General features: G+C 42.7%; 1 protein-coding gene across 1 annotated transcript in view; it reads right to left on the reverse strand.

Moving 5' to 3' along the window:
* Positions 1–17582, reverse strand: part of PTPRG (protein tyrosine phosphatase receptor type G) — a 305765-nt gene that overhangs the window by 75055 nt on the left and 213128 nt on the right. Inside the window, 5 exon segments of the mRNA XM_005420237.2 lie at position 1; positions 3–241; positions 2590–2639; positions 4363–4471; positions 6404–6588. The exon segment at position 1 is cut by the window's left edge and continues 466 nt beyond it. Coding sequence (XP_005420294.2) covers position 1; positions 3–241; positions 2590–2639; positions 4363–4471; positions 6404–6588 — 584 coding nt within the window.

Here is a 17582-nt window from a genome sequence, read left to right on the forward strand (position 1 = left end):
CGGGCAGCCGCGTGGGCCACACGCTGCTGGGGAAGGAGGAGATGCCCCCGCCGCTGAAGCCCAGCCCTGCCAGCAAGGTGCTGGTCACCACAGAGGCCACGGTGGCCTGGCTGCCGCTGGAGGAAGGGCCCATGCCTGTGGCCATGGACACAAAGGAGAAGGGGAGCCCCGAGGAGGTCCAGGTGGAGGAGCCAGAGCTGATGGGAGCCATGTCTGCTGAGGAGGCAGGAGATGCTGTGGGCTTGAGGAGGTCATCGGCAGCACAGGGGAAGAAAACACAGCAGAAAGCATCAGCAGGGGCCCAACATACCACTTGGGGTCATTCTCTTGCTTTTCCCTCCCTTTTCATACACATGCTAGTCTCCTAAAACCAGAGATCCAACACCAGGTGGATGAAAGGCTGAGCCGGGACAGAACACACCACAGAGCTACCAGCAAACCACAAAGAGAGGAAACCTCCCTGCCTTCACCAGATCATCATTAAAACCCTCTTTATCCTTATCTTTATTTTACATCAAGACCTTCTCCTCCCACATCACTACTGACTTGTGAGTAACGTTTCCTCTTGGGGTGAGAAGAATGTAAAGGAGTTTAATGAGTTCAGCTGCATTACTCACAGTGCTTTAATCCTCAGAAGACAGGAGTTTAAAAATACAGTGTTACATAACGGCTGTCCCAAAATAATGGCTGCCAACGTGAGCATCCATGGCTGGTGGGGCTGCTCTGACAAGGAACTCTGGCTCTTCCCACGCACATTGTGAGGCCCTCAAAGGATACTATTTTTATTTCCTTAATTTATCCATCAGGATTATTCTCATAAGGACTGGTATTGCTGTGAGGCATTGCTCTTGTTAGAAAAGAACTGCAGCATGGCCAGCTAGGCACTCCTGAAAGACTCGGAGAGCATCAGAAGCCACCACGTCTGCCAGGACCTTCAGCTTCAGCAAGCTGCCACCATGTCTGCCAGGACCTTCAGACTGTGACACCCATGTTTTCCACATCCACAGGACTCTCCCTGGCCAGCACCAGTGAATGAAAGGCAGGACTGCCAGCGCCCGCTTCACTGAGAAAAGTGAAGGTGATGAACTATGGACTTTGCATCCTCTGCACCCTGCCAATATTATTCTTATGTCAACCCACTGCATGCATGAGGGTCCTGCACACGTGTGTGCTCTGCTGTAAATAAAACCCCTTAGTACACACGTAAAGAACCAAACCTTGGTTTGTTCATAAAGAACTAGTCCTGAATTACATGTGGAAAAAGAGACTGAAGTGAACTGTCTAAAGACAAGGAATAATTCTGTGGAAGAGCTGTGTCAGCAGTTCCTCCGGACAGCCTGACCATTCTCCCTCTCTGAATTACTGAAAAATGTCTCACATTTCTGAATTCATCAGCAGGAGGACCATTAGCCGGAAAGGTACGCACCACATGAGGACAAAAAAGGGTTAAATAGGTGCTGCTGAACATTGAAAAAAATGTAAAATGTTTATTTTGGAAACTGAAACTTGTAACTTTAAAGTGTTTCTGCATCTCTCTGCAATTCCCGGGTTCAGTCAAGCCGTGTAGTTGAAATGCTGCAGCAAACCAAGCAAGGCTGCTTTCTCACATTATTTTTGACCAGCTGCAATCACAGAAAACCTGAGATCTCAGATGAAAACCTGTGCTTTAGAGATTTTGAGCCAAAACTTTAAATAAGCATCTTAACTTTCAGATACTTATCAATCTGAATCCCTAAGGCACTGTGAGATTTGCTTTTTGCTGGCATGAACAGTCTCAAAGCTGGACTGAGTATTAAAATTTGACAGCAGATTTTATGTATCTAGAATACCTCTATACATCATTAAACAAACATAAATCATTCAAATGCAAGCTTTGTGTATGTTATTTCCTTGCTAGGGAGTATATCAAACTGGATCAGAATAAAATCAGAAGCAATGTACTTAGAGTAAATTCAATAGTATGAATTCAGCCCATAAATCTGACTGAAAAACTCAGTACAATGGATGCCAAGAAATTTAGGTTATGGATAGTTTATTTTTATTAAATAAACTAATAAGATGGTTTCAAAACTGAAACAGTGTATTCCACTTTTAATGTAAATGTACCAACATTTCTGAATCTGGAACACAAAAGTTGGCCTGAGTGACTTGGTACAGTCTCACCTGAATTAAAATAAAACAAAGATATTGTTCAGGCTTTATTCACACAGTAATAGGTATCCTTAAAGCACCGAAGAGCAAAAATGCTGTGTGTGAGGCCTTATTTCTGTTGCATATACTTCTGCTCATACAGTTCATAAAAGAAATTAAATTTATTTCCACAGTCATCATTAATATTTTACAAATCCCCTCTAAATGGGTTGAATACAGATTGAGGAAAACTTTTTAACATTTGATTCTCCAGTGGTCAAAGCCTCTCAGAGCATGAAGCTAGAAAACCATTTCATAGTGGAACTGCATTTGATGCTATAAACCCTTCTGTGACAGGTCTGGACACCCCTTCCCCAGGAAAGCTGCAGATTTCCAACATCGTGCTGCCACCTGGTGGGAAATGTCCCCAAATCCCCGTTCCCTAAATCCATCACTTACCACTCCTGTCTTCACAATTCGGGTCCCCTCGAAAATTCGAGTGGTGTTAGCTGGGGAGGGAAGAAGAGCAGAGCGTCAGGGCAGGGGAGGAGGCAGAGGAACAACTGCTAAACCACTGCTCAGCATGGGGCTGCAGAATACAGGTACAGGGCTCAGCCTGGAGCAAAGGCAACTCAGGTCTTTGGGCATTACTCACTCACTCTGCACTTGTGTCTAAACACAGACTTGCTGGTCTTTAATTACTCAGGCCTGGCAATGCCAGCTTACTGACAAATTCTTCTGACAAATTCTTACTGAAAAATACTGAAAAAAAATTCTCTCCTTCAACCCCAAGCTGGATGAAATATCCTGATTTACACAGGAAGCAAGAGTAGCTTGATGATAATAGTTTTTTTCTGTCCTTATCATATTATCATTATTTGTTGCTATATATCTGAACTACGACAACCATCAACCTCTGATAAATGTTTTGAAAGATCAAGTGGATTAATTTTCTAGGGTAGATATTGGGTACAGCCAGAGATTAGAACAGCAGCTCCTTTTTGGGGACTTGTAGGAGGAATCACATAATCTGCTCCCACTGCAGATGTGTGTATCACCGTCACTGCATTGAATACTGGGCTAGAGTATCCAAAGGATCTCCTACAGAGCTGCCAGTAATGATTTACTCCTAACTGTGATTAAACAGTTACTGTAGTCAAACTTAAAAGAATTTTCCATTCCACCATCTAGTAAAAGATAAACAATACATCAGTTTTTAACTTCTGCGTGGCACTTAAAAGTGAAGCCCAAAACACCGTGCTGAGGTACCAAGAACGGAGCTCCACATGAGTTGTGACTTGGACAGGACACTTGTCTGATGCTGCTCTCTCTGCCACCACAACAGAACTAAACCATGTCCATAGCTTGACATCCCTCAGACACCAAGTGCTAGCAAAGCAGGATCAAAACCCCCATCCTTTCTGAAAATGACACTGAAAAATGCCCCTATTATTTTGTTCCATATACAACATCAGATCCAAGTGACAACTCTTTGCTTCATCCTAAGGATTTAAACTTTTAACTCTCTGCTCATTTTTTCTTCCATTACCCATTTTGAGGTTTGTGCATCTATAAGCTGGAGTGGGAGGGAATGCTCTCATTGGAGGCAAAATTTGCCCTACTTAATAAAAAATGTCATAATAAATTCCCAGGAAGGAGCAAAACTTTAGCACTTAAAAAAACTTTAAAATAATCAAGTTCTTCTACCAAATCTCAGCTTTACCAGATTTCTCCAATAAACTTAAAAGGAAATCTACGACAAAGGACAGCTTATCATCTAGTTCTTTTGATTTTCTTTAAATATGTACGTTTTGGAAATCACTGAGGTTGCGTGCATGGTAAAACCTGGATGTCTCCACATGAGGTTGTCAAGGTAGGACTGATCTCCTTTCCTCTTTACATAAAACAGACACCGATCAGACTCACATTCTGTTAGAGCTGTGCCTCTGATGCATAAGCAGTCTCTGATGAATTTGTTTCAGAAAACTAGTACCAAGAAAAGCTCTAAATTCTCCCAAACCCTGACAAAACCTGACAGTGAGAGGTGTAGGCAAACCCGCCTCACTGGAAATGAGATTCAGATCAAATCACCGGCCACAATATGAAATTAGCATTGTCTACATCCATTCAAATATCTTCTGAAATAACTTCACACCACATTGCATTCTGCAAAGAAAATATTAAACAAACAGAGAACAGTTCAATGTAAAAATTTGTATGTGTTTTTTTTACCTTGAAAGAGCATAGTCTGGCTAAAGTCACTACGCATTTCATTTCGGCAAACTGCTTGAACTCTGAACAGATAAAGGATGTCAGGTGAGACATGGCTAATGATGGCCTTCTGTTTAAAAAAAATAGATATTATTCAGTTTTTTACCCCCATAGTACTGTCCAAGATCAGTTTGAAATATATAAAGCATTGTGCTAACATAGAACATTCATGGCATGTAAGACAAGCTATATTTCTACACAGAAATATTCAGTGGCTCCCTGGGGAGGGCAAGGCTGAAGGGATGCACCCAGACACTTTGACTCTGCCCATGAGAAAGAAATGAACAAATCCCACATCTATTCTCATAACAGTCTTCATGCCTCAATGTCTCTGGTCTCCTCAGAAAAACTTAAATCTCAAGTCTTTACCTTTTACAGCAATTATAATAAGATTTTTTTTAGGTGGAGATCCATGACCCAAACACAGGATAAGCCCAGAAAAGTCACTGGATATTCAGACTGACTATTTTGCAACAAACTGGCTAAGGCAATTTGATGCTGGTGTGCTGTGCAACATGATGGCTGAGCATCCTGGGCTGGGATATCCCTGCTTCCTCCTAGACCTGAGAGCTTCCACAATCACATCAGTTCACAGGAGGAGCTACATGAGTCACTTGAAATACTTTTTATCTCTACAGCAAAACACTGTCTAGCTCTGACTCAAGATGGGACAGCCCAGCTGTATCTGCCAGAGCACTGAAAACAATCTGCACTTTTCTCTGAAAATGGGTTTCCTCTTCTCTTGCCCCCTAAAATAGACTAAGATGTCATTGCTTTCTTAACCCAAAGCTCTGCTGAACAGCACAAGGTCTCACTGCAATTTATTTCCAAGCTATCACTCCATCACATCCCTTGCACTTGTAATTATTTCTTTTACATAAAACAGGGTGCTTTCATGGTGCCCACCTCATTTTTTGCTGATTAAGGCTTTCCTCCTTATACCTGATTAAAAATTCTCCCTTAAGAGTGTGAAATTATGACAAGAGAGAGGTTACAATACATCATAACCTTGGGTGCCTTTCAATGGATTCCTTTCTGATTTCATGAGGCAGATCGTTCCCTAATGTGACCCAGATAACAATGTCTAGTGGGGAAATTGGAAATATAAATGGAAATGAAGTAAAAGAAGCTTCATCTAAGGGAATAAGAGGAGTATTATTGTATAACTGATTGAATGGGCCCAGAGGACTGTGTATTTGAAAAAAAATATGGTAACAGTCATTAGGAATAACACTGTGCTGCTGCATTTTTCATGTGCATATACAATTACTGATTTCATTATTCTAGAGGCTTTCTTTGATTAACAATAAATGGAGGCCTTTCAAACCTGAATATGTCACTCTGGTTTTATATGCAGAGAATGTTAAGGACCAGTACAATACTTGCTTCCACTTAGACAAGAATGACAAGCAGATGAAATCCTAAATGGAGGAGATAGAGCAGTGTTTCCATCTGTGCTGGAACTGTCTTGCTCTTCTCTCTTTTTCTCACACTGCCAGATGTAGGCAGTGCTTGTACAGGGCCACTCCAAAATAATCTTCAAGCCCTGACTACGCAACTCCTGCCTCTGGCAGCACTTACTGCCAGAAACTGCTCCAAACCCTACAAGGGGCTATGCACAGTGAAAAGTCTGAGCCCAGGAACAGATTTTGGGGGATCAGACTTTTAATGTGAAAATCTGTAAGTTGAACTCAAGCCAAAAGGTATTCAGAGCCTCACCATTCCCCGAGCCAGCTGCTTCTCAGCAACACTGCATGAAAAAGTGTCTGCAGATTCAGTCCTTCATGCACTCACATAAACTATAAATTCACACTCCAGTGTTTGGGTAGCCTGTAAGGCAACGTTCAGCTAATCTGAACATTTAAATAGCAATTCATCATGGGCCAAACATTACCCTGCCTATAAGGGAACAACTGCTTTCCTCCTCTACCCCCTTGTACTAAGAAAATAACAATAAAGGGCAGCTTGATACATATGTCTGGGGTTGATGCTGTGCTTTTACCAGGTCCTTGTCACTATCCTTGGTGAAAGTCTTCTCCTTTTCATCTTCATTTTTAGTCCAGCTGTATGAGATCATGTAGTTCATGATTGGAGGGTGGTAAATGGTTTCTGGTTGGTTCCAGGTTACCAGCAGTGCTGTCCTGTTCACAGGCTGCACTTTCATGTTGACTGGAGGAGTGCTACAAGCTGAAAAAGAGAAGGAGAAAATATGAAGCTCTTCTAAATAACTGAGAGAAAACAAACAGAATGAACAGTGCCTCACTCTAAGAGCTAGGTTTTCTCTTTAATGCCCTGGCCTACAGTAACAGCTTAGACTGCAATCCACTGAGACCAATGGGATTTAATACCACCTGCAGCTGCTTTCTGCTCTCCTGAGTAAAGTGAATGAGAGAATCCATTCTCTGCAGGCAGGTTGCTTAGCTCTCCACTTAATTCTCAGTCCTGACATTTGCACCTACTCTTCAACTTGGTGACTGAAGAGCTCTGCACTGGAATATTAAGAAAAACAGTGGATCTGACCCCCAGCTTCCCTCATCTCCACCCCTCCTGCTGTAACGGGGTAAATACCCCAATGTGCTCTGCCGGCCCTGGAAAGAGCTGAAACCTCTGAAAATGTGGCACTATTGGGTCAGTAAATGTTCTCTTGTTAACCCAGTACATTTTTACAGTTATTTTATATTCCTCTTCCTATATATCTTTCTTCAAAGATGCTCAACAGCTTGTCAGTAACATCTCACCAGCACAGGGAGGAGTGGCTCTTTGACGGCCTTGGCCATCTCCTCTGAGCAGGCAGAGAAACCCCCAGGCAGCCCTGCCTTCCTAACCCTGCCTGCAGCCTGGAGGCACAAATCACTTCTCAGCCACGCTTAAGTCAGTGGGGACATCAGCACAGGGACAGCCTAACCTCTGGGAAAAAACCATGGCTTCTGCTTCCAGCAGTGCCAAACCCAGAATTCTGCAGGGCAGACCAAGCCCAGGCACAGATGAGCCCGGTCCCTGGAGGAGAGGGGTGTGCACAGTCCCCTGGCAGCACTGAGGAAACTCTTTTCAAGGAGTTGCCATGGAAAGGTCCGGCTGGGGATGCACAACACTAGATGGCACTCACATGCTGTGGGAAAACTGCATCATCCCCTTCCCAGCTATAAAGAGTTTAGATTTTTTTCCCCAAGCTTTAAAAATCACATTTAAAATACCCAATTCAGGGCAGATTCCCACGTTCTCTTTCTCAGTATAAACCCAGAATCAAAGAAAATCACTTGCAATGATACCTAAGCACATGTGCCGTGGCACAGGAGCTGGTCTCTTCTGGCAAAGTGTCACCCAGCCCATCAGGGTGACACTGTTTGCAGAATTATTTTTCCCAGTATGACTTTTCCTCTTAAAGCCAACACATTGAGCTTGTTTGCACTCTGCAGGTATGTGACTGCATGTATATTTGGCCATTATTTCACTTCTAAAGAGTCCTGGCAGCACTGAAGGGGAAATATGTCCATTCCTATGCCTGGACTTGCAGGTTGGCCAAGCAGCACTGCTGTTATATTACTGAAATAGCTACAGTTCTTAAATAAAAATGATTAAATGCTTTAAACACCAGTATTACCAGTACAATAGAAAAACATCTGTCAAATGCATTTGTGCAGTTATAACTCACATTTTGTAGCTAGCTGAACAAGACAACATGAATTACAGAAATATGCTTGGGCAGGAAATATCCTTGATATTTGCTCTTGCCATGAGCGGTGACAATCCTGCAGTTCTGCAGTAGATCCTTCTGCTCAACCCAGAAGGATGATCCAGCAAAACAAACAAACCCTAAAGTATCTGAAAGCATTGGATAAATGTATGTGAGTTTCTATTTGCACCAAGCTGAAGGGATCAAAGCAGCATTCTGCTGTCAGTGCCACAAAGTCAGAAGCCACACCATGGCTTCCCTCTGGCTCCCTCCTGGCCCTCCCAAAGCACAGCATGAAGGTGGCAAGGACCTGGATGAGATGGGACAGCCAAAATCCACCTCTGTTATCACTAATTACAGAACTCCCTGGTCCTTGGTATGCCTCTCCATGCTCACCTCTTTCCGCTGAGATGGTCAGATCAATTCTCCCTGACATCACTGTTTATTGATAACTGCACCAATAAATCATAACTGCCCTCTTTGACGCCCTTTGTCATCACAGAATTACACTTCAAAATGCCAGGCCAGCCTTTACTGCTCCACCTAATCAAATCCCATCAGAGACAGAGCCAGGGTGAAGCACTACCCAGACCCAAAACTCTTACCCAGTCCTTGTCCTCCAGGAGGACATGCAGAGATTTATATATTTAAAGTAATCATGCATCAAATTGTTTTAGAAATAATTCAAGCAGGTAACCTTCCTGAGAGACAGAGAGATCCACTTTAATTGCAGCAGCCCTCTGAGTGGTGTCTGGCCAGCTGCTTTCCATACAAGGACCCCAAGCCACCCCAGGGAGAGGCTGCTGCCACATCCCCAGCTCTGTGCCACCCCCTGTAGCCAGCCTGGATGGCATTTGGAACAGCCAGAGAAGTGGGAATTTCCCAAGGATAAAGAGAGACTCAGAGCCAGGAGACCCTTCCTGCCCCTGCCCCCTGATCCAAGCAGGTCATGAGCACTTTGAATCACCTGAGTGACTCTGATGACTTCCCTGAGGACAAGCCTCATTCACAGCCAGCTAAAATCAGGCTGAATTTACAATATTCTGATTTCTCAGTAAATATTACAAAATTTTCATGACTTATTATGACTTGGCTCAATTTACTCCAAGGCACAGAGCACTATCTGAAAATCCTGGAGTAATTTAGTATTAACCAACCTTTTCTGTCCAACTGCTTTTTTTTTTAAACAGCTTATGAATGGGCAAAAAAGAATTTTTTTAAATAAAATGAAACATATGATTTTATTAATTTAACTAAACCTGCTTAGGACACAATGGAATAAAGAAACATTTGATCCAATAATTCAATTTGATGATTTAATTAAAGTGATACATAATAACATAGTGAATGTCTGAAAGGCAAGGAAAAAAAGTCCAATGATTTGGCCATCTATAAAACAACTGGCATTTCCCAGAGATCTAATTTTTCTTTCAATACTCTCTGTGCCTTGGATTTTTCAAAGATTAAAAGAATCACAGGCTAAAGGACCTCTACTGATTTTGCAAAATGTGCAGCTGAAGAAGAGAGAAATGCAGGAAGAGGTTGGGACAGGGAAGGGGAAGTTTAATCAGGACACACTAAAGAGAAATACAAGCTTTTCTTTTTTTTTTTTTTAACAAAACCAAGCTTAATAAGAAAAAAAAAGAAAGAAAAGCCTGTGAATTGATGATTTCTTGAGAAAAAAATAAGACCCAAAACTAACAATCAGCATTATTCCATACTGAAATAGCATCTCAGCTAATTTTAGAAAAAATATTACTAATGCTCTGTTTAAAATTCAGCTCCTGAGGGATATTAAAATATTGTGGGGGCTTTCAGGATGCCTTTCTGTGGTGTGTGCAATCCTGAGCAGATACCTCACAGGTCTGGCAGGACACCAAAGCCACTGTGTCCTGGGCTAGCAGCCCCATGCCAAGACTTGTGGAGACAGAAACCCCGAGCTGGGACAACCAAGCCACATCTCAGAGGCACTGAACAGCCAAGAGCCTTTGCAGTACCATGGTCATGCCCCACTGCAGGCACAGACATGCCCTGGACCTCCTGGAGGGAAAAAACACCCTCACCTTCCTGTCAGGGATGACCTGAACTGGGAGAACCTGGCAAACAAACCAGCTCCTGCCTCCTGGAAAAGCCCTGAAGAGGCAGAATAGCACAGGTACATCTGGAGGAAGCCCCTCTGACCCAACTCAGGCAGCCTCAGGGGCTCTCCCAGCTGCTGCCCATGTGTGGGGCTGCCCAGCAGCTCGACCCAGGCTTTTCTCTGCAGATCAGCCCACTGGGGAAGGCAGGAGGAATCCAGCATCTTGGCCAGCCTCACCTTCCAGGGCTCACTCAAGCCTGGACAAAACCTGTTTGCCACTGGCAGACGAATGCTGCATGCTGATACACCATAAGCACTGGGCAGGCCAGCCATACAGCAGAGAATGATTTTCTTCATGTTAAAAACATTCCAGTGGGCTGGAACAAACAAAATTAATTTAACAACTCTGCATTCATCTCTCCCATAATTTGATTTGTATGTTGTATTTGGCTACGTAACCTCCACGAGGCTTTCCTAACTGAAAGCCTGATAAAGCTTAATCCAAAAGCTCCTGGCAGCTCCATTTCAGTGAGCTAAAAGACAAAAAAGGGGGCTTGTTGCTTTGCAAAAATTAATTGCTGATACTAAGACACATCCATGAATGCAGAAATGGCATGTAAGAGAATATTACAGCTTTTAAAAATTAATATTGTTCCTTAAAAGCAGCCCGTATTTCTCTTTCAAAGATAGAAATGCAACACCAGCCAAACTTTCTGGGTTTCATCACTCTTTTTGCATATGCTACCTGTGGTTATGAAAAGACCTATTTAGGGAAACTTTGTGAGAGTGCAAGAAATGTGTATTCAGTTATGGCTTGTACACTTTCTCCCTGTAAAACAGGTCTTCATATGATGAATCTAGTTGCACTGGGCTCAGCGGGATTTATAAAATCCTCTAAAAATGTTCTAAGTTAGCTTGTCCATGCATAAAAATGTCACCACTTTAAAGGCAGTTATTTCTAGCTGTGCTATGCCCTGCTTTGAAAAATCCCACTCTCTACCTCCTGCTGAATGTCTCAGCAATGCAAAACTGCTGTTCCTCTCCTTGGTGCCGTGGGATACACGTTGTGTGCTGAAGCCCTGACAATTTTCAGCACAGAAAAGCAACGTGACAGTGAGATCCTGAATCCCTTGTGGTGACATGGGCATCTTCTAAGGCAATTCATACATGGAAGGGGAAACATCAGCACCAGGATGCGCCCACAGTATTTTACTGGCTCAGAGCTGCTCAGTGGTAACTAAAAGACAGGGACAAGGGTCTTGTCTTGCTCTGGAAGGCAGCTCCTGGCTGTAAGGTGAGAGAGGCCTCACCATTCATTCCACAGGATAAGTGGCAGGGAACAGTGTCTCCTTACAAAGCAGGAACACAAAGGAAGTAGTTGGGGCATTTCTTCCCCCATGCTCAGTAGAAGAGGAATCGAGAGATCAGTATGGGGGTTTCATGTCTTTCTTCACCACAGGGGCAAACAATTTGGTGGCCAAGTTCTTGGGGGAGAGAGGGTGTTTCCTTCCCCTCTGCCCCCGCCCTGGGAAGGAGCTGGAAGGGCCAGTCCTGAAGGACAGATGCACCACTTGCTGCTGTAATGACACCCAACTCAGCCACAGGCATCCCAGATGATTTCAGAGTGCCTGCAAGCTGTGGTCAGTGCCTGTGCTATTGCCAAACACTGCACCAAGTTCATTCAGCCCGGTCACCTCCAGGAACCCAACTGCAGACAAGAGAAAAGCAATGCCACCAACAGAAAAGGGAAGGAAAATACTTTCAACTACATCTACACCTGTATACACACACATATGTATTCCTTCTCATTATTAGATCCTCAAAACTTCAAATAAACGCTGAAATGCAAAAATATGGGTTGTGCTGCAATGAGAAAACATACTTGCTTTCAGTGCCATGGTAGGGGAAGTGATACAGAGGCAGATTCAGCTACATTGAACTTGTGTAACTCAGTGGAGGTGCTCAGGAAGAGACACCAATCCATAATAAACAGGAGCATGCTTTGGGCTGTCAGATTCAATCCCAGAGTTCAGCAAGGGCTGTGCTCCCAAAGGATAACAAATAAACTATGAAGATCATATGCACAGACAACACAGGCTTTAATATATCAGAAAGTGCTAAGAGGCATACTTATAACATTTTCCCTCTTCTTTTACTAAATGTTTGCAGTTTTTCAGCTTTGCTTTAGTGTATATTGTTGACTTCTCAGAGTGCTTATAAATGACATTATTAATACATAAGGATAATTGCTTTAAAGAGTAGCACACATTTTTCCTTTACCTTTGCCTGCACTTTGCCAGCAGGCATTGGCAGGCTCCGGAGCATGCTGTACACACAAATATTTGTGTTGATCTACTTCAATCCACAGGCAGAATGTAGCTAGGAGACAGACTATTTATCTTCCCTGCTCTTACCTTCCACTATGCCTCAAACAGACAGGGCTGTTGAGGTGTGAGGCACAGACCCCACACTTGTTTTATGAGCCCTGTGAAATAACCTCATGAGCAAATGGGCACATGGGTCCCTCTGACTGAGGGCATCTGGACAAGCTGGGGTTTGCCCCTCTGTTGCTGGCCCATTTCCCAAGGTGTACACACAACCAGCATTTGGATTAATACCTGTATGGCTTTGCAGCACCTAAATTTCCAGCAACAGCAACACATCCTGTTTTACTGAAAGGCATGGACCATCAGATGCCATGCTGGGCTAAACTGATGTCCAACAAGGACCTGCCCTGCAAGTTTTGTGTTTGTATTGCACACATCCATGTGTGCACACAGAGGGTGACTTGTGTTTCAAATGTACACCTGTGCCCTTATTTACACAGTGTGTTTGTGCCACATGTGTGATCACATTCAGTGGCACAAACAGCATCAATGGGGAGAAGGAAGGAATTCCTGCCAGAAGGACACATATTGCTCTGTTAGCCAAGCTGACCTTTCCAATGTTCTGGTGAGGGCTGTTTGGCCTGGGGAGCAAGCAAGGATACAGCAATAGGGCTGGTAGAGCCTCCCAATAAATGCCTGTGGGATGCCCAAAATCAGATTAGGAAAGCAGCTTTCCTTTCATAGTTTCTGGAAGCTTTTTAAAGGATGAGCTGCAGGGACTCGTGGTTCAAACTAAAATTAGTACTTCTGTGGGCTGAACAGCTGGGCCAGCAGGTAAGCAGTGCAGAAAGGAATTCCCTCCAGGTGTAAATGGAATAAATCATCAAGCTCAGCTCTTCCAGCTTTAGTGGCAGCTGTGAACCCAAACCTCACCTACACTCTCACACTGAATTCCTCTTGCTCTGTTGGTTTGGACCCTTTGTAATCTCTGAAGAAGTGTAAGCAGTAACTTACTGCTTATTAATAAATCTCTTGATACATTGGTCACTACATTCAGGTCCAGACACACACACTTCTCACATTAAAACCACACAGAAGTTACTACAGGTGCAAAACAGAACCCCACAGAACAGAGCCATTGCAGGGGAAGCATGAGGTCTATGTCAAGGTTAAGTACCACATCTTTTTGCATCTGATTTCCCCTCAAAATGGGTCATTTTTTTAAATGAAAAGCTTTGTGTTCCACCTGACCTGAAACTGTCTGGAAGGCAGAAGCCTGTCCTTTGCTGCTTTTGCAGGACACTCTCCAAGACATACACAAGGACCCAGCCAGTGCTGCAGAGCAAGACAGGGTTGAGGTGGAAGGGATGAAATATGCAGAACGAACACATTGATTTCTGCCTAAAATGTGCATTCAGCAGCCACTTGAGGCTCAAAAAGAGGCTCTTGCACCTTTACTTGGAGCAATAAGGCAGTGGCAGACAGACAGGTCTGCAGTACAAAGATGCAGGACAAGCAATGAGCAGGACAGTGTCACCAACCTCCAGTGTGACCTTTTCCTCCAAGCCAGGCTGCTACACCAACAGAAGTTCTAATGATGAGACATGAATTCATTTGCACCACACCTAGTAGGGTGCTGACCTGATTAAATGGGAATAGAATTGGGAAATGATAACTTCCGTAGTAAAATGAAATCAAAAAGCAAATAGGAAAAGCCCAGTTGTCCAAGAAAATGAGGAAGGAGTTATTAATCCATGGAGAAATCTTCCAAGATTCTTTCAAAGGACAAAAAGAATCAATGCTAATGGTAAACATACTGTAAACTAACTTTAAAAGGTTCTTGTTTATTTCCATTCCCCCTGCGATATTTAAAGAAAATAAATAGCTAAATTTTGCTTTAGCCATCCAGAGTTACATTTTCAAGAATGAATCATTTAAAATTCACCTTCACTTTGTTGTTGTTTTGGGTATGTTACATATTACTATGGAGCATTTTCAGTAATTTAGGTTTGACTAAAACATAAAAATGACATTCTGCAAGAGTAGAACTTCTCTGCCTAAGACTCCTTCTGGACTCCCAGAGAGAACCTGAGGGCATGAAGAGACTGCAAAGTTGTTTTGAGACAGTTTTCATAAAACATGGGCATTTAGAAAGCAAAACCAAATTACTGGGAGTAATAACAGAGGCTATAAATGAGACAAATAACTTGTTCTCATTCAGAAACACTGCTGCCAATGCTCTAGACTATCTGCAAAGTGTTGATGTCAGTGCACTGAATCTCTGCACCTTTGGATGCTGCTGCATGGGAGGTGCACTCCAAGGTTCTGCAGAAAGGCGACACCTTTTCCTCATTTCTGACATTGAGAGCCTTGAAATGGTGAATAAGAACTAAACTGCTTTGTTTGAGCAGTGCAGTACCTTTGGCTGAGGCCCCTCCCTGAGCCATGCTTCCAGCACAAGTCTTGCAGGGAGGAAAATCCAAATATCTTCTATCCATGTTTCAGTGGCATTAAGTTAAAAGGGCTTCCAAACTGTGAATTACCACCACATAACAAAAACCAGTAAGGAAAATGATCACCTGCACAGTACTAGAGAAATGTCCCAGCTGTTAATTTAGAGTCCAAAGCTAAGTTTTACTGGAGTGAATTTATGACTGTTCATTATTTAACTTAGTCTAGAATCATAATTACAGATGGTACTCTGAGGCGAAATCCCACTGATGGGAAACAGCATCGTTTGAGACTCCAGCAAAGAGTAATCAGACACCTTTGGGAAAGTAATCAGGCATCTGTGAAAGAAAACTCTGATGTCAAGAGCCCCTCACATGGGATGCTTATTTAAGTGTTGTAAGGCATGAAGCACATTTAATGAGTAGAAAGGTTAAAGGGTTTCTTTGAGTGTTAAAAAAAAACATTAAGAAACAACATTTGATGTAATCAGCAAGAAAATAAAATGGGCAAGTATTGTTGCACATGGGGCACTTCCTGAAACAAGGAAATGAAACACCTTTTCCTCCTGAGTTTCCATGCCCACACCTTTACTAAAGCAGGTAATGTTTTGTAAATACAGCTCTGCTTGATGGGACAACATGTGACAGTAGTGAGAATCCCCTGCAGATCCAGATCCTTGAACTGGATGGACCTTTATGTAAGAATTCTGTTTGTCCCTGAAGAGCAATGTACACTATTAAAGCAATAAATAATTAGCAATCCCTCCACCAGAGCTGCTTGAAAGCAGCCCAGGAGCTGCAGGAGCACAATATATGATGTGACAGAGCAACACAGTCCTGAGCCACAGAGGACAGGCCAGAGAAGAAAGGAAGCAATTTTAACAGAGATTGTCTTGTCCAAAAAGTCAGACACCACCACAGGCACTGATAATTACAGAATCTGATTAATGCTTTACAAATGCATTCTTGGCTTAGAATGTCTGTACAGAGAACTTACAACTTTTCAAAACTTTACATAAATTAGTATTGTAACATGGGTGAGCCCTCTTGTTAAATGATGCCTCATTTAACAGCATGATCTTCTGTATAGTTTGCATCTCTGAAAGTCTCAACTTCTTAAAAAGTATCACTGTACAAAGGTTTATTATGAACCCACCAGTTGCTACAATTACATAGCTGAACAGTATTTAACCTGGATGGTGGATTTCAGAAATAAGATCTTTAAACATCATCTGCATGGTTTTTTGAAATAGCTCCAGGGTCAACTTAAAAATTAAGCTCAGCTCATGGGCTCTGATTCAGCAAAGGTCTTATGCATATGCTTTTATTCCAGGCATACAAGCAGTCCTCAAGAGAACTGTTTTAAATCAGCTTTTGCCAATAGGAGGAAGCAATAAGATAATGGAATAAAGGAAAACTCTTCTTGTTAAACTCTGACACAAAAGAAAGTCTGGAGTTTTCACTTGTAAGTGAAAAATTGGTCCTATTTCAAATTAGCTGAAGTATTTCACCATCTTGTATTCTGATGATTGAAAACAATGCCCCTCTCTTCATTGCCTCTTTTGAATTAAAACAAGAGAAGAGAGAGCAGAGTAACTGCAAAGCAAAAGGCTGGTAATGTTCACAATGGTTAACAAACTGGATCCAAGAGCACTGACCTAAAACAGCCTTTCCCAGACCTTTTGTTTACCAAATGCCACCACTTCTGGGGCTTTGCTAAGGAAATTCTCAGAGGACTGGTACAGAGTGAGGAAGTTTTCCTCCAGTGTATCTGCAGGTTATGCTACTGGTCACAGTTCTGTGACCTGAGATAGCTTTAATAGCTGAGAGAAATAGCTGAGAGTTCTTTGGTCCCAAACGGTTCAGGATGGCACATTTGCCAATGGACCACTGCTTTGTGTTGATCTGAAATTCCCTATTCACCAGGGAATTCTGAAAATCATTCTGAACATTATGCAAATTGTTCTGGGCACATTTTCCTCCAAAATAAGAAAGGCTTACATAATGAATGCTACACTGTTTTCCAGATTAGCAGTACTGCCCACAGACTTAATAGAGTGTGACAGAGGAAACAAATTGCAAAAATTCACACCGACAAACATACCCGAACTTCCCCTGCAGAGCTGAAGACCATCACAAACCATATCACCTTGCAGCAAGTAAAAGACACATTTTCGTGACCATGCCTTTCCTACAACACACAAATCAGGAACAGGGAGGGCAGACAGGAGTCACCATGTGACAGCCATTGGTCACATTGCCTAATGCAATGTGGAAAGCACTGAGGTACAACCAGGAGGTATGCAGAAGAATCTGCATAAAAGAAATTTGTAATGCTAACTTTACATTCTTCTATGCAAGACTGTCTGGCTGGAAAGCACTTCATGCACTCTGTTCCTCAGTCCTTTTGCATGAATGACACTGTATAAAGTGATACTATATTCACTAGCTGAATAAACAACAGGTTTTGCTTTCACTCAAGTATTATGACTTCAACTCATTTTATTTATATGTCAGTAGTTCAGAATGTGCAGTGGACCGGGTACATCATCACTGCTCACCTTTGTCAAAAAAGGGGCCAGAACCATCCAGGTTGCTATATTTCTGGAACAGCTACATCTCATCCCTGTAACCTTTGGAGGATATACTAC

This window comes from Geospiza fortis, unplaced genomic scaffold (assembly GCF_000277835.1).
Source record: "Geospiza fortis unplaced genomic scaffold, GeoFor_1.0 scaffold70, whole genome shotgun sequence".
NCBI lineage: Eukaryota > Metazoa > Chordata > Aves > Passeriformes > Thraupidae > Geospiza > Geospiza fortis.